General features: G+C 38.9%; 2 protein-coding genes across 2 annotated transcripts; both read right to left on the bottom strand.

Moving 5' to 3' along the window:
* Positions 1-387: 387 nt before the first annotated feature.
* On the bottom strand, positions 388-9,714 carry LOC131197977 (vomeronasal type-2 receptor 116-like). The gene is made up of 5 exons (XM_058182485.1): positions 9,485-9,714; positions 7,093-7,384; positions 5,886-6,746; positions 3,400-3,517; positions 388-1,283 (listed from the first exon to the last, which is right to left on the bottom strand). The coding sequence occupies exons 1-5, from the start codon at positions 9,712-9,714 to the stop codon at positions 388-390; spliced, it is 2,397 nt and encodes a 798-aa protein (XP_058038468.1).
* An 831-nt stretch (positions 9,715-10,545) lies between these two features.
* On the bottom strand, positions 10,546-16,206 carry LOC131197976 (vomeronasal type-2 receptor 26-like). The gene is made up of 5 exons (XM_058182483.1): positions 16,171-16,206; positions 14,603-15,454; positions 13,216-13,443; positions 12,891-13,017; positions 10,546-11,441 (listed from the first exon to the last, which is right to left on the bottom strand). Exons 1-5 carry the CDS (start codon positions 16,204-16,206, stop codon positions 10,546-10,548), a joined length of 2,139 nt encoding a protein of 712 aa, XP_058038466.1.
* Positions 16,207-16,270: the final 64 nt, after the last annotated feature.

Raw genomic sequence — 16,270 nt, 5'->3', positions numbered from 1 at the left:
TTGCTGCTGTTTTAGATTTAAAATCAGTTTAGTCTCAATTACTGTAGAGTCTGTAATAATTCCCAGCAGAAAAAATTGTGGCAGGAACTTTATCTTCTTTTTCAAAGCATTTTGTAAAATCCACCAAATTTTTATCCAAAAAGCCTTAATATTCTTACAAGTCCACCAAATATGGAAATATATAGCATCATCACAATTACATCTCCAACATTTTGCTTGCATATCTGGATACATACACAATAGTTTCTTAGGATCTAAATGCCATCTATAACCGTTATGTATATTAACTTGGTGTTCCAATATGATGCAAGGAGGAGACCCAAACACTGCCAAAATGTGAAAAGATGGAGACTGAGCTTCATTCAAGTTGTTAGGTAAAATTCAATTTTATTTCTTTGTTAGTTGCTTTTTTATATTCAGATCAGGCCTCAAAGTAATGATATAGCATTTAGGGGAAAAGATGCAACCCAGTAATCCAGCTGCTGAAGCCAAAATGGAGAAGATCTCCACAACCACCACATATTTTCCCTTGGTACTGAGATAGGTGGGAACAAATGACACCCAAACACTGCAAAACACCAACATACTGAAGGTGATAAATTTGGCTTCATTGAAGCTGTCTGGTAAATTCCTAGCTAGGAAAGCCACTTTAAAGCTGACAACAGTCAAGAACCCCATAAAGCCAAGCAGAGTATAAAACATAGTGGTTGAACCTTCATTACATTGCAGGACAATTTCTTCAGCCATGGAATGCAAGTCAGAATCTGGGAAGGGAGGAGAAATTGCGAGCCATAACATGCAAATGCAGAATTGTATCAGGGAGCAAGATAGGACAATAGAGATAGCCAGCTCTTTCCCCACCCATTTCCTGATTTTCGAACCTGGCTTGGTGGCCATGAAAGCAAGAACAACAATGGTTGTTTTACCCAAAATACAAGAAAGGGCTATAGAGAAAGTGATGCCAAATGCAGTTTGTCGCATGAGACATTTCACTTGGTCAGGTTGCCCAATGAAGAGCAGAGTGCAAAGGAAGGAGAGCAAGAGAGCAATGAGAAGAATATAGGTGAGGTTTCTGTTGTTGGCTTTGACAATGGGAGTATCCTGGTTTTTAATAAAGATCCCCAGCACCAAAATTGACATGACAGAAAAGAAGACTGCAATTATTGCCAAAGAACCACCCAAAGGATCTTGATAAGACAAGTAAGTTATCCTTTTAGGAAAACAACTATCCTGTTTTTTGTTTGGATATTGATTTTCTGGACATGAGCAACAATCATCCAAGTCTAGGGAAAAAGAAATAAAAACAAAACAAGTCATAAAACATTATTGCTTTTAAGCATTAATCATTAACCACACACTAGATATACCAAGCCAATTTAATTACATGGATATAAGGGTTTTTTTCCCCTTAATGTAATAGCAATAGCACTTCGACTTATATACCACTTCACAGTGCTTTACAGCCCTCTCTAACAGGTTTACAGATTAAGCATATTGCCCCCAAAAATCTGGCTCCTCATTTTACCCACCACGGAAGGATGGAAAGCTGAGTCAACCTTGAGCCGGTGAGATTAAATCTGCTGAACTGAAACTAGCAGTCAACTAGTCAGCTGAAGTAGCCTGCAGTACTGCACTCTAACTATTGTGCCACCTCGGCTCTTTTATATATAATTTTATATATATTGTATGTAATATATAATACAATCTGTACAATCTGCTGTAGTGCCCACTTTCAGTAAGCGCTGAGCTTTACATCTACCTCTAATGTTAATTACTTCATGTAACAGACAGAATGATTGATCTTAAGAGACAGGAGGAAGTCACTACTACTACTACTACAACAACAAAAATAGTAAGAGTAACAGTGATACCCATTGTCATCGGGGCACTTGGTACCATGTCCAAGAATTTTATAAAATACATCAAGAATTTGCAGCTTCCTGCAATAACAGCAGCAGAACTGCAAAAACCTGCGCTACTCAGAACATATTTTAAGTATATTTTAAGAAGATTCTTGGCTCGTACCTAGGATGCTAGCAACAACCCATATCAACCATTAGTGCCAGTCAATGATTTTGTGATACCATAATAATATTATTTACTTGCACGTAAAAATGCAAGTAGAAAAAATAGGGACCACCTTTGGTGGGAAGGTAATAGCGTTCTATGTGCCTTTGGCGTTGAGTCATGCAGGCCACATGACCACAGAGACGTCTTTGGACAGCGCTGGCTCTTCAGCTTTGAAACAGAGATGAGCACCGCCCCCTAGAGTCAGCCATGACGAGCATGTATGTGCGAGGTGAACCTTTACTTTTACCTAATAATATTATTATTGTTTTTGATGATGATGATGATGTTGATGATGATGGTATTTGTGATGCATTTTTGAATGTTCAGTTGACTGAGTCTCATGTTTAATGAATAAAGTATATAACGGTAGTAATAATATCCTGAATCTGGGACAATATTATTTGTGTCGCAAACATCTCCTACGGGACCTTCCTGAGGCAAACCGGTAGTAAAAAAAAAAGCAACTGGTTCAGGAAAACCGGTAGTTAGCTACCGGTTTGGCTGAACCAACAGTGAAAAAAGCTACTGGTTCAGTCAAACTGGTATTTAGCTACCAGTTCAGTCTAACCAGTAGTTAAAAAAAGCAACCAGTTCCTCTGAGCCAGTATTTCCGACAATCAGCTGTGCTGATTCCCCCTCACTGTTCTACTTACTTTCTCTTTTGGCATGTACTGCACATGTGTGTCCACAGCGCGCGGCCAGCAAACCGGTAGCAAACCAGTTCAGATTTCACGCCTGAGTCAATCCTTCTTCCCATCACATCTCCCATATGGATTACTGCATTGAGGCTGCCCTTGAAAACCATCAAAAACTGGACAAGTGGTCCAGACTACAGGAGCAAAGCATTTCTGGACACTCTACGGTTCGGCTGAGTTATATTACTTCTGTGTGAACTACACTGATCCCAGTCATTTCAACATTCAACTCAAGCTGCTGGTTGTTTATGTTTAAAGCCCTGTATCAACCAGTGCATTTGTGGGATCTGGCTCTTCTCCCAACCATTGGGGTAGGATGAAGATTGGTCTGGCACTTGATAGGAAATTGGTCACCCCACAAAGCTTGTAATGAAACTCCCAGGCTTAAGAAAGTAGCTGCATAAAAGCAGTTAACAAGAAATTTCCAAAAGTGATTAAAAAGGAAGTCTGCGAATATACTGCCCCTTTTAAAATGCTGAGTATGGTTTGAACAAGATAGCAATTCCCCCGCCTTCCAGAGCTCTAAACCTTCTGAAGACTGCTCTTGTGGTCTTGTCACCAGGACCATAAATCTGGAGCTCTCTTACTGTCCTCTTATTGTCTGGAGAGGAATTTTTTGAAAAGGTTTACTTGCCTAGCTCTTTATTCTGGCAGCTCTGCTTTTCTTCTGTCCGCCATTTCTTCTCTGGAAGCCCCAGTAATTTGTCCAAATTTTTCATTACTAAATTATATAATCTTAGCATGTTCAGGCACTGCAACATTTTGAGGCATTGCATCATTAATTGAAAATTCAGAGCCATTTATATTTATTTAAACATTGATATCTCAGTATGTTCCTTTGCTTACCCCTTTGGTCAGCTATCTTCCATTCCAGACACCGTCTGCAGTCATAGCAGCAGGATAATTTCCCTTCCACTTTTATCTTGCTATGGCCAAGAGGACATTTCTTGTTACAGATGGAAAGAGGCAATGTCTGTTGGACAAATTAAATCAGAATTCTGCTACATGACAAATTTATTTTGGGGGATTGTTTTTTTCATCGGTTAGACATACTCAAACTCTTCATGTTGAATCCAAAATTTGGTTTTTCAAATTTCTCTCTGGTTTAAATTCCCCTCTGAACCTCTCAACTACTCATAGCTCATACCTATTAGAATAGTTGTATGATTGTGCCCAATATAATAATCTTAAGATTTGTTCTGAGGAAATCAGTACCAGAAGGTATTGTGGAGAGCTTTTAATTCTGGAAATTTTAGAGCACAGATTCCTTAAGATTTCAATTTTGTGTTGGATTCCTAGTCTTCTTTGAGCTCTTTCTGTACTTGGTACAGTTCATATGTAGAATCCATGAAAATGTTGGCAGAGGTGCCAACTTTATACAGTAATTAGAGCTCATTTTCATTAAGCTTGTCCTATTTGTATATGCCTGATATGGAGCAAACTACACATAAAGACAGTTTAGAAGTATCAGAAGCTAAGAACTATGCTCTGATTTATACAGTATAATAAGCAGTTAGTGTGAGTATTAATACAGCATTTTTAGCTATATTCTCATTTTCCTTCCAAATACATTATTATTATGCACACTTCCATATTTATGTTCACATTGCACAAAAGGAAAAAAAGTACATACACTGGTTAGTAGCGAAAGATTTAATAAAAAGTGAAAATTGAACACACCTGGTTGAAATTAACTTAATCTCACAAACATAAACATTTGTCTATATAAATGATTTCATAATAGTGAAAAAAATATGTCACACCTGATTAAACATGTTGGGCCAAATAATGTCCTTGGTGGAAATGGTGAGAAGATTGTCTGGGTAAGCCATAGGTTCAATTTTTCCGATTTTAGCTCTTAGAAATGACTTATTTGGGAATGTCACCCAGTTGTAAACATCAAATCCAGTTACTAATTTTCCATTGGAGCCAAAAGAAATATGTTCCCCGGCAGTGTTATTAAAAGAGATCTGCTGCAAAAAATGATGGAGCTGTAAAGGAAAGAAAGAAAAGGAAGGAAGGAAAGAAGGAAGGAAGGAAGGAAGGGGGGAGGGAGGGAGGGAGGGAGGGAGGGAGGGAGGGAGGGAGAAGGGGGAGAGAGAGATCGAGGGAGAGAGAGAGAATGTGTGTTAATCGAATTCTTTGAAATGATTAGGAAATCTCAAATTTTTTACCCTTTCAAATTGACTTAAGGTCAATGGAAATTTATATTTTCATCATTATACTCCATTTAAAATGAGCAGAGAAATATGTTCTTTACCACACGCATTTTCTACCTTAGTGCCTAACTTTATTTACTTAACTCTATAACAAAATTGGGGAAAGAGAAATCTGATAGAGCACACTGTAAATTGAACAATCTAGGAATTAGAAATTCACTTTGCTTCCATAAAATGTAGATAAGATTAAAAACTTCAACAGAGAAAACTCTAGGCCATTTCTTCCAAATAAAAAAGGTCTTTAAAATAGAATAGAATAGAATAGAATAGAATAGAATAGAATAGAATAGAATAGAATAGAATAGAATAGAATAGAATAGAATTTTTTATCGGCCAAGTGTGATTCAAAATCTTGAAAAGATAATAAAAAAAATGTTTGCTTCATATGGTTCATTGGCAAATTTGCTATCAATGAAACTAATAATATTCTCATTTTCCCAAAATTTGCTTTTTCTCTCTCTTTCAATTTGCCTTATGGTGAGAATATTATGACGGGGGAATTGAAGTTGGAAAAGTATTAAAACTTTTATGGACACCTGGGAGATCATGGTAGCTAAGAGATTGTACTAAACATCAGGACAGTCCTAAACTGAATCTGGAGATTTAATTTACATTTCTCTAGGCATAAAAGTGCATGGGTTCATCTATAACTGCCTAGAAAATTTGTTCCCTCTGTATCTTAGTCTCTCTGAAATTAAGACAGTGAGAAATAATGCTGCTATCAAGTACATTTGAAAGTTTTACATGTCAACCTGGCAAATATCATGCATTAAATACGTACATCCACACAAACCATTTCAACCAAACTTAAAAGAGGCAACCTTTCCCCAATTTATATTTGTTGCACTAAGCATATCACCTGATTGATTACCTTTCAGAAGGTTTCATTAGCCAATATTACCTGCCATGGTGACTGAAGAAAAAACTTCCATCTCCTCTCATTAATTCTTTCCCCATATTTGAACTGGGAGGAATATAATTGCCTCAGAGCATGTGCCATAACATAGACTGCATTGTAGATGCTGTAGCTGTGGCCAGTTGTGCTCACTTCAAATATAGATTGAGAAAGAGATTCCAGCTTCTCTTCCCCAGTGCAGGTCCTGTCAGCGTTCCCATCTGTAATAGCAGTGGAAAAGGAACATTCAAATGCATCTTTCCAAAAGTCTCTAATAAAGCCATCTTCATTTTCTAAGTTTGGGTTTCTCTTCTGTATAAATTCTTGGAACCCTGTCAGTTCCTTTGAGTGAATTGCAAAAGAAAGAGCACCATGGAGAAAAGCAATGGGCAACTGTCTTTGAATCTGAATAGAGGTGAATTCCATCTGGGCTGTCATGATCCAGATTTTGGCTTTTCTTTGTTTTGGTATATCATCAGAATCTAAAACATAGATCATAAGTCTCAAAGTCACCAAGCCTGTGATTTCAGCATTCAAGATCACTGCAACGACTGTACTCCTCATGATGACTTTGTGTAATTTATCTGCCTCCTCCACCATTTCAGCAGCTAAATTACCATACATTATTTGTGGGATACTGTCTATAAAGTCAAAGCAGATTCCTCTCTCTGTAAACATGGAAAGGCTATTTTGAATGAATCTCTCTTTTTCTTCCTCAACAAAGCAAACTTTCCCAACCCAGGTCCATCCAAAATGCAACAGTAAATGTAGTATTCCATTAAACTGGTGCTCCTCAAAGGGGAACATCCATTTGACAAACAGTGCTGCTATTTCATCATTCATCAATGGAGCTGATCCATATGTGATCTAAATGGGAGTAAGAAATCAATAAAAGCAAAAAAGGAATTGTTCAAAAGAACATTGTGCAGTGCTCATGTGTTTGTTTAATCAAAATTTCTGTGCTTGAGTGCAATACAGAAAAGAAAACAATGCTACAGTTTTAGCAAACAGTTTTAGAGCTTAACATAGGGCTACTCATTGAGCAAAATAATATAGAAATTTTGATGATTTCCTTTTCATAAATTTGACCCATTCTTGTCTCAGTGTTTCAGGCTTCTGGGATCTTTCTAAAGAGAGTTATCATGAAGATCTCATACCTGAAATCATTCAAGAGCAAGGGAATTTAACATCTTGCTCCATATTTGTGTCTCACCTGGGGAAATTTGTAGTTACACAGGCTGGTTGCCATGTTCAGACAGGTCCTAGAACGGGGTCCTCCAATGACAGCTATCGTGTGGGTCTGGTCATTACATTTGTAGTTGGGGATAAATTTATCTTTTGTAGATAGAAATTCCATTGCTAATTGATAAGTGGTAGTTTCCTCATGATTGTCAGTAGCAATGTGGAAACCAAGGGTAATGTTGGGTAAGATTCCAGCATGTTCATTGATCTCATTAACAGCAAATGCCAGAGCCAAAGTGTGCTGGTAATTATGAGTGAGGAACCTTCAGTGAGAGTTATAAATTATGTCAATTCGTTTCTGCTTCAGAATCACATTTTAATTGTTATATACATTCATATACATCCAAAATGTTATGCTTATTATTTGCTCTTGATATATGTAATGTGGTCCTCAGCAAATAATAGCCCTAGGTTGTATTGCTTGGGAAGCACTAATACTGGGAATGGGTAGCCAAGATTGAACTGAGACAACATTTGTACGCATATTTCTTTTCTTCTTAAAAATGTTCTTCTAGAAGACAGTCAATCTGAGCCGGTTTGGTTTAGGATAAAAAGTGGGAGACTATGAGTTCAAGTCTCACCTTTTGGGTGACTTCAGCCAGTCATTCTCTTTCATCCCAACTCACCTCACAGAGTTGTTGTTATTGGGAAAATAACAGGAACAAGGTGAATTGGATATGTTTTTCCCCTTGAATGATTTTTATAAATAATAAATAGGATAAAAATAAATAGATGAATGAAAAAGCCATTGTACGTTCTTTCCTCATTTATGACTGCAGTATTAGTGCAGGCTAAGTGTCTTTTAACCCTGGAATTTATACATGACTAAGGACAATTTCAATGGGCTGTATGGTGAGCATTTTAATTTGAGCAGAAATGTAAAGAGAAAGAAAAAAAAAAGAACCTTTAGGTGGTGATGGAGATGAGGGTGAGAATGTAGGTGAGAGTAAAATACGACTCATATACTTTTAAAATACTTACAGGTATTGATCAAGCACATCATGAGAAGGAACACTTTGAAAAATGATCTGATTTGAAAGAAAGAAAACCTGATATATAATAGCAGCAACAATTATGTCTCCAGACTGATAGTACTTGTGAGAAATTGGAAGAGGACCTCTGAGGTTGCAGTTGTGAACAGAAGAACTGCACATCAATTTAGGAAAAAAGAATAAAATCAGTGTTGTGAACAGAAGCAACTCAGTATAAAATATGGGCATTGTAAATATCAAATTATAGTATGAATGTTACTTTTCAAATAATGATCTGGGTCATTATCGATCAGCTTTTCAGGAATATTATCTAAAACGAAGTAACACAGATTAAATATGCTTCTTTTTTGTTCTCTCTACTTGTAAACCTGTACTTCTCTGCCTGCATTAATGTAATACAGTATTTTAACCTGGGCTCATAGTTTTTTCCATCTTTACTGGGATTCCCTTGAGATAGAGAGAAAGGAACAAAGGTGGTACTTAATTTAATAAGTAATTTAGAAAATAATAGTTTACATGTAATAGTATTATTATTTTTTTGCTTTTGTGCAAAATGTCAAAATGAAACATATTGATTGAGAAAATGGGAGCAGCCCCATATGCACCAAAGAAGAAATGTTGGGACTTTTATTTTTTTCTAAAGGTGGTACCATTTTGGGCAGATACATATCTATAATCAGATTCCAAACTTTATTGATTTAAAACACAATTTTAAAAGAACCGAAGTTCATGGGTTACAGTCAATTTGTCAATCTTCTGCTTAATCTTCTGTCAATCTTAAAGCAAATTCTGCTATGAAAAGTGGCAGTTTAACGTAAGTGATTGAGATCAAAGATGGTTTGAAGGAGAGAAATAATGTTGGAATATTCCATAAGGCATGGATCCAAAGCAGGGTAGGTTCATCTTCTTGAGCCTGCCAAATATAGTTTAAAATGAGCCTTTCTAGTGAGTCTGATGGGACTTATGCTCACTTAAAACAACAGGTCTATTATTTATCTATCTACCCTGTTTCTCTGAAAATAAGACCTATCCTGAAAATAAGACCTAGCATGCTTTAAACTGTATGTTTAATCCCTCCCAAAAATAAGGCCTACTTAAGATCCTACGCAGCTGCCCACCCATCCACCCATTTCTTCTGGTTCCTCACAGCTATGGGGTATGGCGATGTGGTGGTGGAGTTACCCCATGCTCCCTGTGCAGCACGTCAGTGCCACTGCCAGGAGGTGGGGATTGGACCTGCCCTACCACCTTACGTCAGGGCCCCTGAAGCCAGGCCATCCATGCCCCAACACCTGCCTTCCGGCGACAGCACCAGGAGGCATGTGCAACAGGAGCCATGTGCAGCAGGAGCCCATGTAGCCTCCAACTCACTTCTGCTTAGTTGCGGCCACAACAGAGCAGGAGGCCGAGTGATGTGCTGGTTCTGCTGCTGTGAGGCAAGGCAGCTGTTGGGGCATGGATGGCTTGGCTACACGAGCCCTGAGGTAAGCTGGGGCAGGGCAGATGGGGCAGCTCCAACCCTCCACCTCACGGCAGTGGCACTGGTGTGCTGCACAGCTTCCTGCCTCCCCACAAGCAAGCTGAAGAAGTGGACCTCCCATACATGGGAAAAAATAAGACACCCCCATAACTAAGTCCTATGCTTATTTTGGGGCCCAAAAGAATATAAGACACGGTCTTATTTTCAAGGAAATACGGTTCTCTGTTTGTCTGTGTGTTCATCCGTCCTTCCATCCATCCATCTATCCATCTATCTATCTATCTATCTATCTATCTATCTATCTATCTATCTATCTATCTATCTATCTATCTATCTATCTCCCTCCCTCCCTCTCTCTCTCTCTCTCCCTCCCTCCCTCCCTCCCTCCCTTCCTCCTTCTTTCTCTCTCCTTTAGTTAGGATATTAGTGGAAATTTTCCTCTAAGTTTTTAAAGAATGGTTGTGAAGAATATTTGGAGGGTTTTTTCAGGGGGCAGGGGTGTTATGGCCTGTAAGAGAAAACAAAGCCTTCATTTTAAGATTATAAAATAAAAAAACCAATGCACACAACATTGCCTTCTTGAATAACAGTTCCTTTCCATCTAAAACATAAATGTCAAACTTGTGGGGTCACATTGCTGTTACGTGACATACGACAATGATTTTTCCCTTTGTGGACTTGGGGTGGGAGAGGCCTGAACAGGACACATCCAGCCTGCTTGCTGCCAGTTTGACACCCCTGATCTAAAATAATTATCTAACATTTCAAGCAAAAGATGAGGAGCAGCTTTCTAGGTTCTTATGTGAACTTGGAAGAGATCACATGCTTCTGCATTGTATGTCAACTTGATGCACAGACATGATTAAAGTATGTACAATTGCAAAGTGCAAGAAAACCAAATGGTAAAAGAACCCAATTCTGCTTCATTGAAGGGTCTGTTATAAAAACTGCTTTATCTCTTTATTAATTGTTCTTTCTTGTTCAAATTAGGTCTCAAAATAATAATGTAGCATTTGGGGTAAAAGATACAGCCAAGTAATCCAGCTGCTGAAGCCAAAATGGAGAAGATCTCTACAGCCACAATGTACTTTCCTTTGGTGCTTAGATAGGTTGGAACAAATGACACCCAAACACTGCAAAAGACCAACATGCTGAAGGTGATAAATTTGGCTTCATTGAAGCTGTCAGGTAAATTCCTAGCTAGGAAGGCCACCATGAAGCTGACAGCAGTCAAGAACCCCATAAAGCCAAACACAGCATAAAACATGGTGACTGAACCTTCATTACATTGCAGGAGAATTTCTTTAGCCATGGAATGCATGTCAGAATCTGGGAATGGGGGGAAAGTGGCCAACCAAACTACACAAATGGTGAATTGTACCAGGGAGCAAGGTAGGACAATAGAAATAGCCATCCTTTTCCCCACCCATTTCCTGATTTTCGAACCTGGCTTGGTGGCCATGAAAGCAAGAACCACAATGGTTGTTTTCCCCAATATACAAGAAAGAGCTACAGAGAAGATTAGGCCAAAAGCAGTTTGTCGCATGAGACATTTTACTTGGTCAGGTTGCCCTATGAAGAGCAAAGTGCAAAGGAAGGAAAGGAGGAGAGCAATGAGAAGAATGTAGGTGAGGTTCCTGTTGTTGGCTTTGACAATGGGGGTGTCTTGGTGTTTAATAAAGATCCCCAGTACTAAAGCTGAGATGAAAGATAAGGAGACTGCTATGACCAGCAAATAAATGCCCAAGGGCTCTTGATAAGTCAAGTAAGTTATTGCTTTTTGAAGACAACTATTTCGATCTGTGTTTGGATAATGATCTTCTGGACATGGAAAGCAATCATCTAAATCTGTGGGGAAAAAAGAAACAAACAAACAAAAAAGAAAACCATTTAAAGAAACAATATAGTTTTTCTTTAACCTCAATTAGTAATAACCCCACTAGATCCACTAAGGTTCTGTATCTTAAAGGTAAAGGTTCCCCTCGCACATATGTACTAGTTGTTGCCGACTCTAGGGGGCGGTGCTCATCTCCGTTTCAAAGCCGAAGAGCCAGTGCTGTCCAAAGACATCTCCATGGTCATGTGGCCAGCATGACTCAATGCCAAAGGCGCACGGAACGCTGTTACCTTCCCACCAAAGGTGGTCCCTATTTTTTCTGCTTGCATTTTTACATGCTTTCGAAACTGCTAGGTTGGCAGAAGCTGGGACAAGTAAGGGGAGCTTACCCCGTTACACGGCAATACTAGGGATTTGAACCATTGAGCTGCTGACCTTTCGATCGACAAGCTCAACGTCCTAGCCCCTGAGCCACCGCGTCTTTCTGTATCTTACAAAGGGATTATGTTTCCTCCTTTTTCTTAAAATAATTCATGACACAATTTACACGTATCATGAATGATACCTGTGGAATACTAGCTGCAATCTGAGCTTGGTTGTTTCCTATATATAGACAAACCTCATCAGCCCCTCATTGAGTAGTGACAAGACTAGTACTGATGATAAACCAAAAAGACAGAATACATTCTCTGAAATTTGTCTGGTTTTGTTTTTATGATTTTAAAAAAATGTTATTTGTGGGGAGGAGAGCACCCAGGGTCATTACATGTGATTGACAACTTTATAACTCGATAAGTTATAATGGGAGGATTAGGAAATAAAATAAAGCAAAAAGCCTAGGAGAATACATTGTCTTAAATGCAAATATTTTTAATTAGCTTTACTTCCAGAAAGAAGGTACAAAGGAAACATTTTGAATAGTCTATCGAGAAACTTTGGTTTTCCTGAAAAACATTTAGATTATGTTCCCAAATACCTAAGAAGGAGAATTCAAAGCTGGGAAATGGATGGATCAAGCTAGCTAGAGAAAACTCAACATCAAATACCTATGAAAATGAAATTATTTCATTTCTGAATTGTACAATATATTTTTTTTAATTTGCATTTATATCCCGCCCTTCTCCGAAGACTCAGGGCGGCTTACACTATGTCAAGCAATAGTCTTCATCCATTTGTATATTATATACAAAGTCAACTTATTGCCCCCAACAATCTGTGTCCTCATTTTACCTACCTTATAAAGGATGGAAGGCTGAGTCAACCTTGGGCCTGGTGGGGCTTGAACCTGCAGTAATTGCAGGCAGCTGCTGTTAATAACAGACTGTCTTAGCAGTCTGAGCCACAGAGCCCCTCTAATGACTTGAACCTCAAGATTTCCAACCGCCATAAGATGTTTTAAAAATTCAGCCCCATTTACGTTTATTAAATCATTGATATATTCAATACATTTCTTTGCTTACCCATTTGGTCAGCTATCTTCCCTTCCGGACACCGTCGACAGTCATAACAGCAAGATAATTTCCCTTCCACTTTTATCTTGCTGTGGCCAAGAGGACATTTCTCATTACAGATGGAAAGAGGCAACGTCTGTTCATAAATAAAGTGAGATTATTTTCAATTGAAGAATTTTTGCTTTGGGGTTGTTCTTTTCATGAGTTTCTGTAAGCAAATTCATTAACCTGAGGCTGCTAAAAATTTAATCCAAGTGTTATTGTTGTATTTAAATCATTTATTGATATGGGACAGTGACTAAAAATTTCCTAAAAAGTGGGAAAGGTGACACACCTGGTTAAATATGACGGGCCAAACAGCATCCTTGGCAGAAATGGTGAGAAACCTTTCTAGGGGAGCCATGGGGTCAATCTTGCCAATCTGGACTCTCAGAAAGGATTTGTTTGGAAATGTGATCCAATTTAGAATATCAAATCCAGTTAGTAACTCCCCATTGGGACCAAAAGAAACCTTTTCCCCAGCAGTGTTGTTAAAGGAGACCTGCTGCAGAAAATGGTGAAACTAAATTAAGAAGAAAATGAAGAAATGAGAAAGTTAATAGGTTTCCTCAAAGGGTGCTGTCAGGGTTCCAATGGATGCCCTAATTAAATCATGAGCTTTGAGCCAAGCTTCCAAAGAAATGTAGTTATTTATTAGGAGCTTCATGTCAACACATTCCAAGTGAAGCCAACGCTGACCCCATCTAATTTACACCCCAATCATGACCGTGTTTCCTCCCCTCCATCCCCCCAGGGTGTGTCATCAATCACATTCACCAATGGAGCAATTTCACAGGTTGTAGAAATCACTCCACTCTGGCCGTTGTGGGTAACCCTGGGAGACAGCCTTGAGAGAGAGATGTCTGGAATGTGCTTTTGTTTTTGGCTGCCATGTTGCTTCATTGGTTTCCCATCCACCTTGCCTATGGCAATCCGGGAGCAGGCCAGGGATGCCTTGTGAGTTGATGTATGAGGAAATCTCACTTAGTTCTTTTCAATTTGGCCTTTGCTTAATGAAAAGTAAGCTGTCACATTTTGCTTCAGTCTAGGTAAAGGTAAAGGTTCCCCTCGCACACACGTGCTAGTCATTGCCGAATCTAGGGGGCGGTGCTCATCTCCGTTTCAAAGCCGAAGAGCCAGCGCTATCTGAAGACATCTCCGTGGTCATGTGGCCAGCATGACTCTATGCCAAAGGCGCACGGAACGCTGTTACCTTCCCACCAAAGGTGGTCCCTATTTTTTCTACTTGCATTTTTACGTGCTTTCAAAACTGCTAGGTTGGCAGAAGCTGGGACAAGTAATGGGAGCTCACCCCATTACATGGCAGCACTAGGGATTCAAACCGCTGAGCTGCCAACCTTTCGATCGACAAGCTAAACGTCCTAGCCCCTGAGCCACCACGTCCCCCTTTTTGCTTTTTGTCACCATTTTGCTTCAGTCTACATACTGAAAATTGGAAGAGAATTATGCTCCTTTTCATGTGCATTATCTACTCTATTCCCTAACTAAAATATTATAATTGATATATATTTTTTTTAAAAAAAATGAGAATTCTGTCAATTCTCAATTCAAATTGAGAAAGTTAGAAACTCAACAGATAACTTTGGTCCAATCTATGGAACAAAGTAGTATAATTTACACAAACTGATGACATTCCTGAATTTTGCATTAGCAAACATTACCTGCCATGGTGATGGAAAGAATCTGTTCTCATCAATGATTCTAATTTTTTTTAGCTTGGAGAAGTGCATGGCCTTCAGAGCATGTGCCACAGCATAGACAGCATTGTAAATGCTGTAGCTGTGGCCAGTCATGCTCATTTCAAATACAGATTGAGACAGAGTGTCCAGCTTCTCTTCTCCTGTGCAGATCCTGTTAGCATTCCCATCTGTAATATCATTGGAGAGTGAACATTCAAATACATCTTTCCAAAAGTCTCTAATAAAGCCATCTCCTTTTTCTAGGTTAGGGTTTCTTTTCTGCATAAATTCACGGAACCCTGTCAGTTCCTTCGAGTGAATTGCAAAGGAAAGTGCACCATGGAGAAAATCGATGGGCAACGGTCTTTGCATAAGAATGGAGGTGAATGCCACCTGGGCTGTCATAATCCAAACTTTGGCTTTTCTCTCTTTTGGAATATCATCGGAATCCAAAACATAAATAATAGTTCTCAAAGTTACCACAGCTGTAATTTCAGCATTCAAGATCACTGCAATGGCTCTACTCTCTATTATGACTTTGTACAATTTATCTGCCTCTTTTACCATCTCAGCAGCTTTATTACCATACATTATTTTGGGTATGCTTTCTATAAAGCCAAAGCAGATTCCTCTCTCTGTAAAGATAGAAACACTGTTTTGAATAAACCTCTCTCTATCTTCTTCATACAGAGAAATCAACCCAACCCAGGTCCATCCAAAATGCAACAGTAAGTATAGTATTCCTTTAAGTTGGTGCATCTCATCTGGAAACATCCATTTGACAAAATGTGCTTCTATTTCCTTATTCATCAGTGGAGCTGACCCATATGTGATCTAAATGGGAGTAAGAAAACAACAGAGGCAAAATGGGTTTTTCCAGAGTAATCTGGGAAATATGCATGTTTGTTCATTGGTATCCTTGCTTAATTTTTGAAGATAGTCGCCAAGTCTTAATATAACCCAACTATTTGGTTTGGGTAGAAAAGACCCAAGAATTTTCTTTATTAGACTAATAACTTGGCCTCAGGAAGTTTTATACTGTATTAAAGAACAAGAATGGTTCTGATTTCCATGGCAGATTATGAATTGTTTCAGCGGTGGGATTCAAATTTTTTTTACTACCGGTTCTGTGGGCATGGCTTGGTGGGTGTGGCATGGCTTGGTGGGTGTGGCAGGGGAAGGATACTGTAAAATCTCCATTCCCACCCCACGCTAGGGGAAGGATACTGTAAAATCTCCATTCCCTCTTCACTTCAGGTAAAGGTTACTACAAAATCCCCATTTCCTCCTGATCAGCCGGGATTTGGGAGGCAGAGAATGGATGGGGGTAGGGCCAGTCAGAGGTGGTATTTACTGGTTCTCCAAACTACTCAAAATTTCCGCTACTGGTTCTCCAGAGCTGGTCAGAACCTTCTGAATCCACTTCTGAATTGTTTGCATTCTTGTCTGATGTTTTGGGATACCTCTTAGAAGAGTTATCGTGCAGATTCAATCTCTGAAAGTAATAAATAACTGTTGAACCTCAGGTCTTCTTCCAGTTTTGATCTTACCTGAGGAAATTTGTAATTACACAGAGCAGTTGCCATGTTAACACAGGTCTTTGTACGGGGTCCTCCAATGACTGCTAATGTATTGGTCTGGTCATTACAT

The sequence above is a fragment of the Ahaetulla prasina genome, chromosome 4 (genome assembly GCF_028640845.1).
Source record: "Ahaetulla prasina isolate Xishuangbanna chromosome 4, ASM2864084v1, whole genome shotgun sequence".
Taxonomy (NCBI): Eukaryota; Metazoa; Chordata; class Lepidosauria; order Squamata; family Colubridae; genus Ahaetulla; species Ahaetulla prasina.
This window is presented reverse-complemented; position numbering and strand designations above follow the sequence as displayed.

Bases quoted from the DNA above. Each gene is read 5' to 3' on its own strand.
- LOC131197976 (XM_058182483.1), bottom strand. From the start codon at position 16,206: ATGGCAACTGCTCTGTGTAATTACAAATTTCCTCAG. The intron at 13,444-14,602 runs GTAATGTTTGCT...TTCTTAATTTAG, and splicing joins TCTTTCCATCACCATGGCAG to TTTCACCATTTTCTGCAGCA. The intron at 11,442-12,890 runs GTAAGCAAAGAA...TTTTCCCCACAG, and splicing joins GAAGATAGCTGACCAAATGG to ATTTAGATGATTGCTTTCCA.
- LOC131197977 (XM_058182485.1), bottom strand. From the start codon at position 9,714: ATGGGAGGTCCACTTCTTCAGCTTGCTTGTGGGGAGGCAGGAAGCTGT. The intron at 7,385-9,484 runs GTGAGTTGGAGG...CTCTCACTGAAG, and splicing joins GTGGCCGCAACTAAGCAGAA to GTTCCTCACTCATAATTACC. The intron at 1,284-3,399 runs GCAAGTAAACCT...CTTTTTCCCTAG, and splicing joins CTGCCAGAATAAAGAGCTAG to ACTTGGATGATTGTTGCTCA.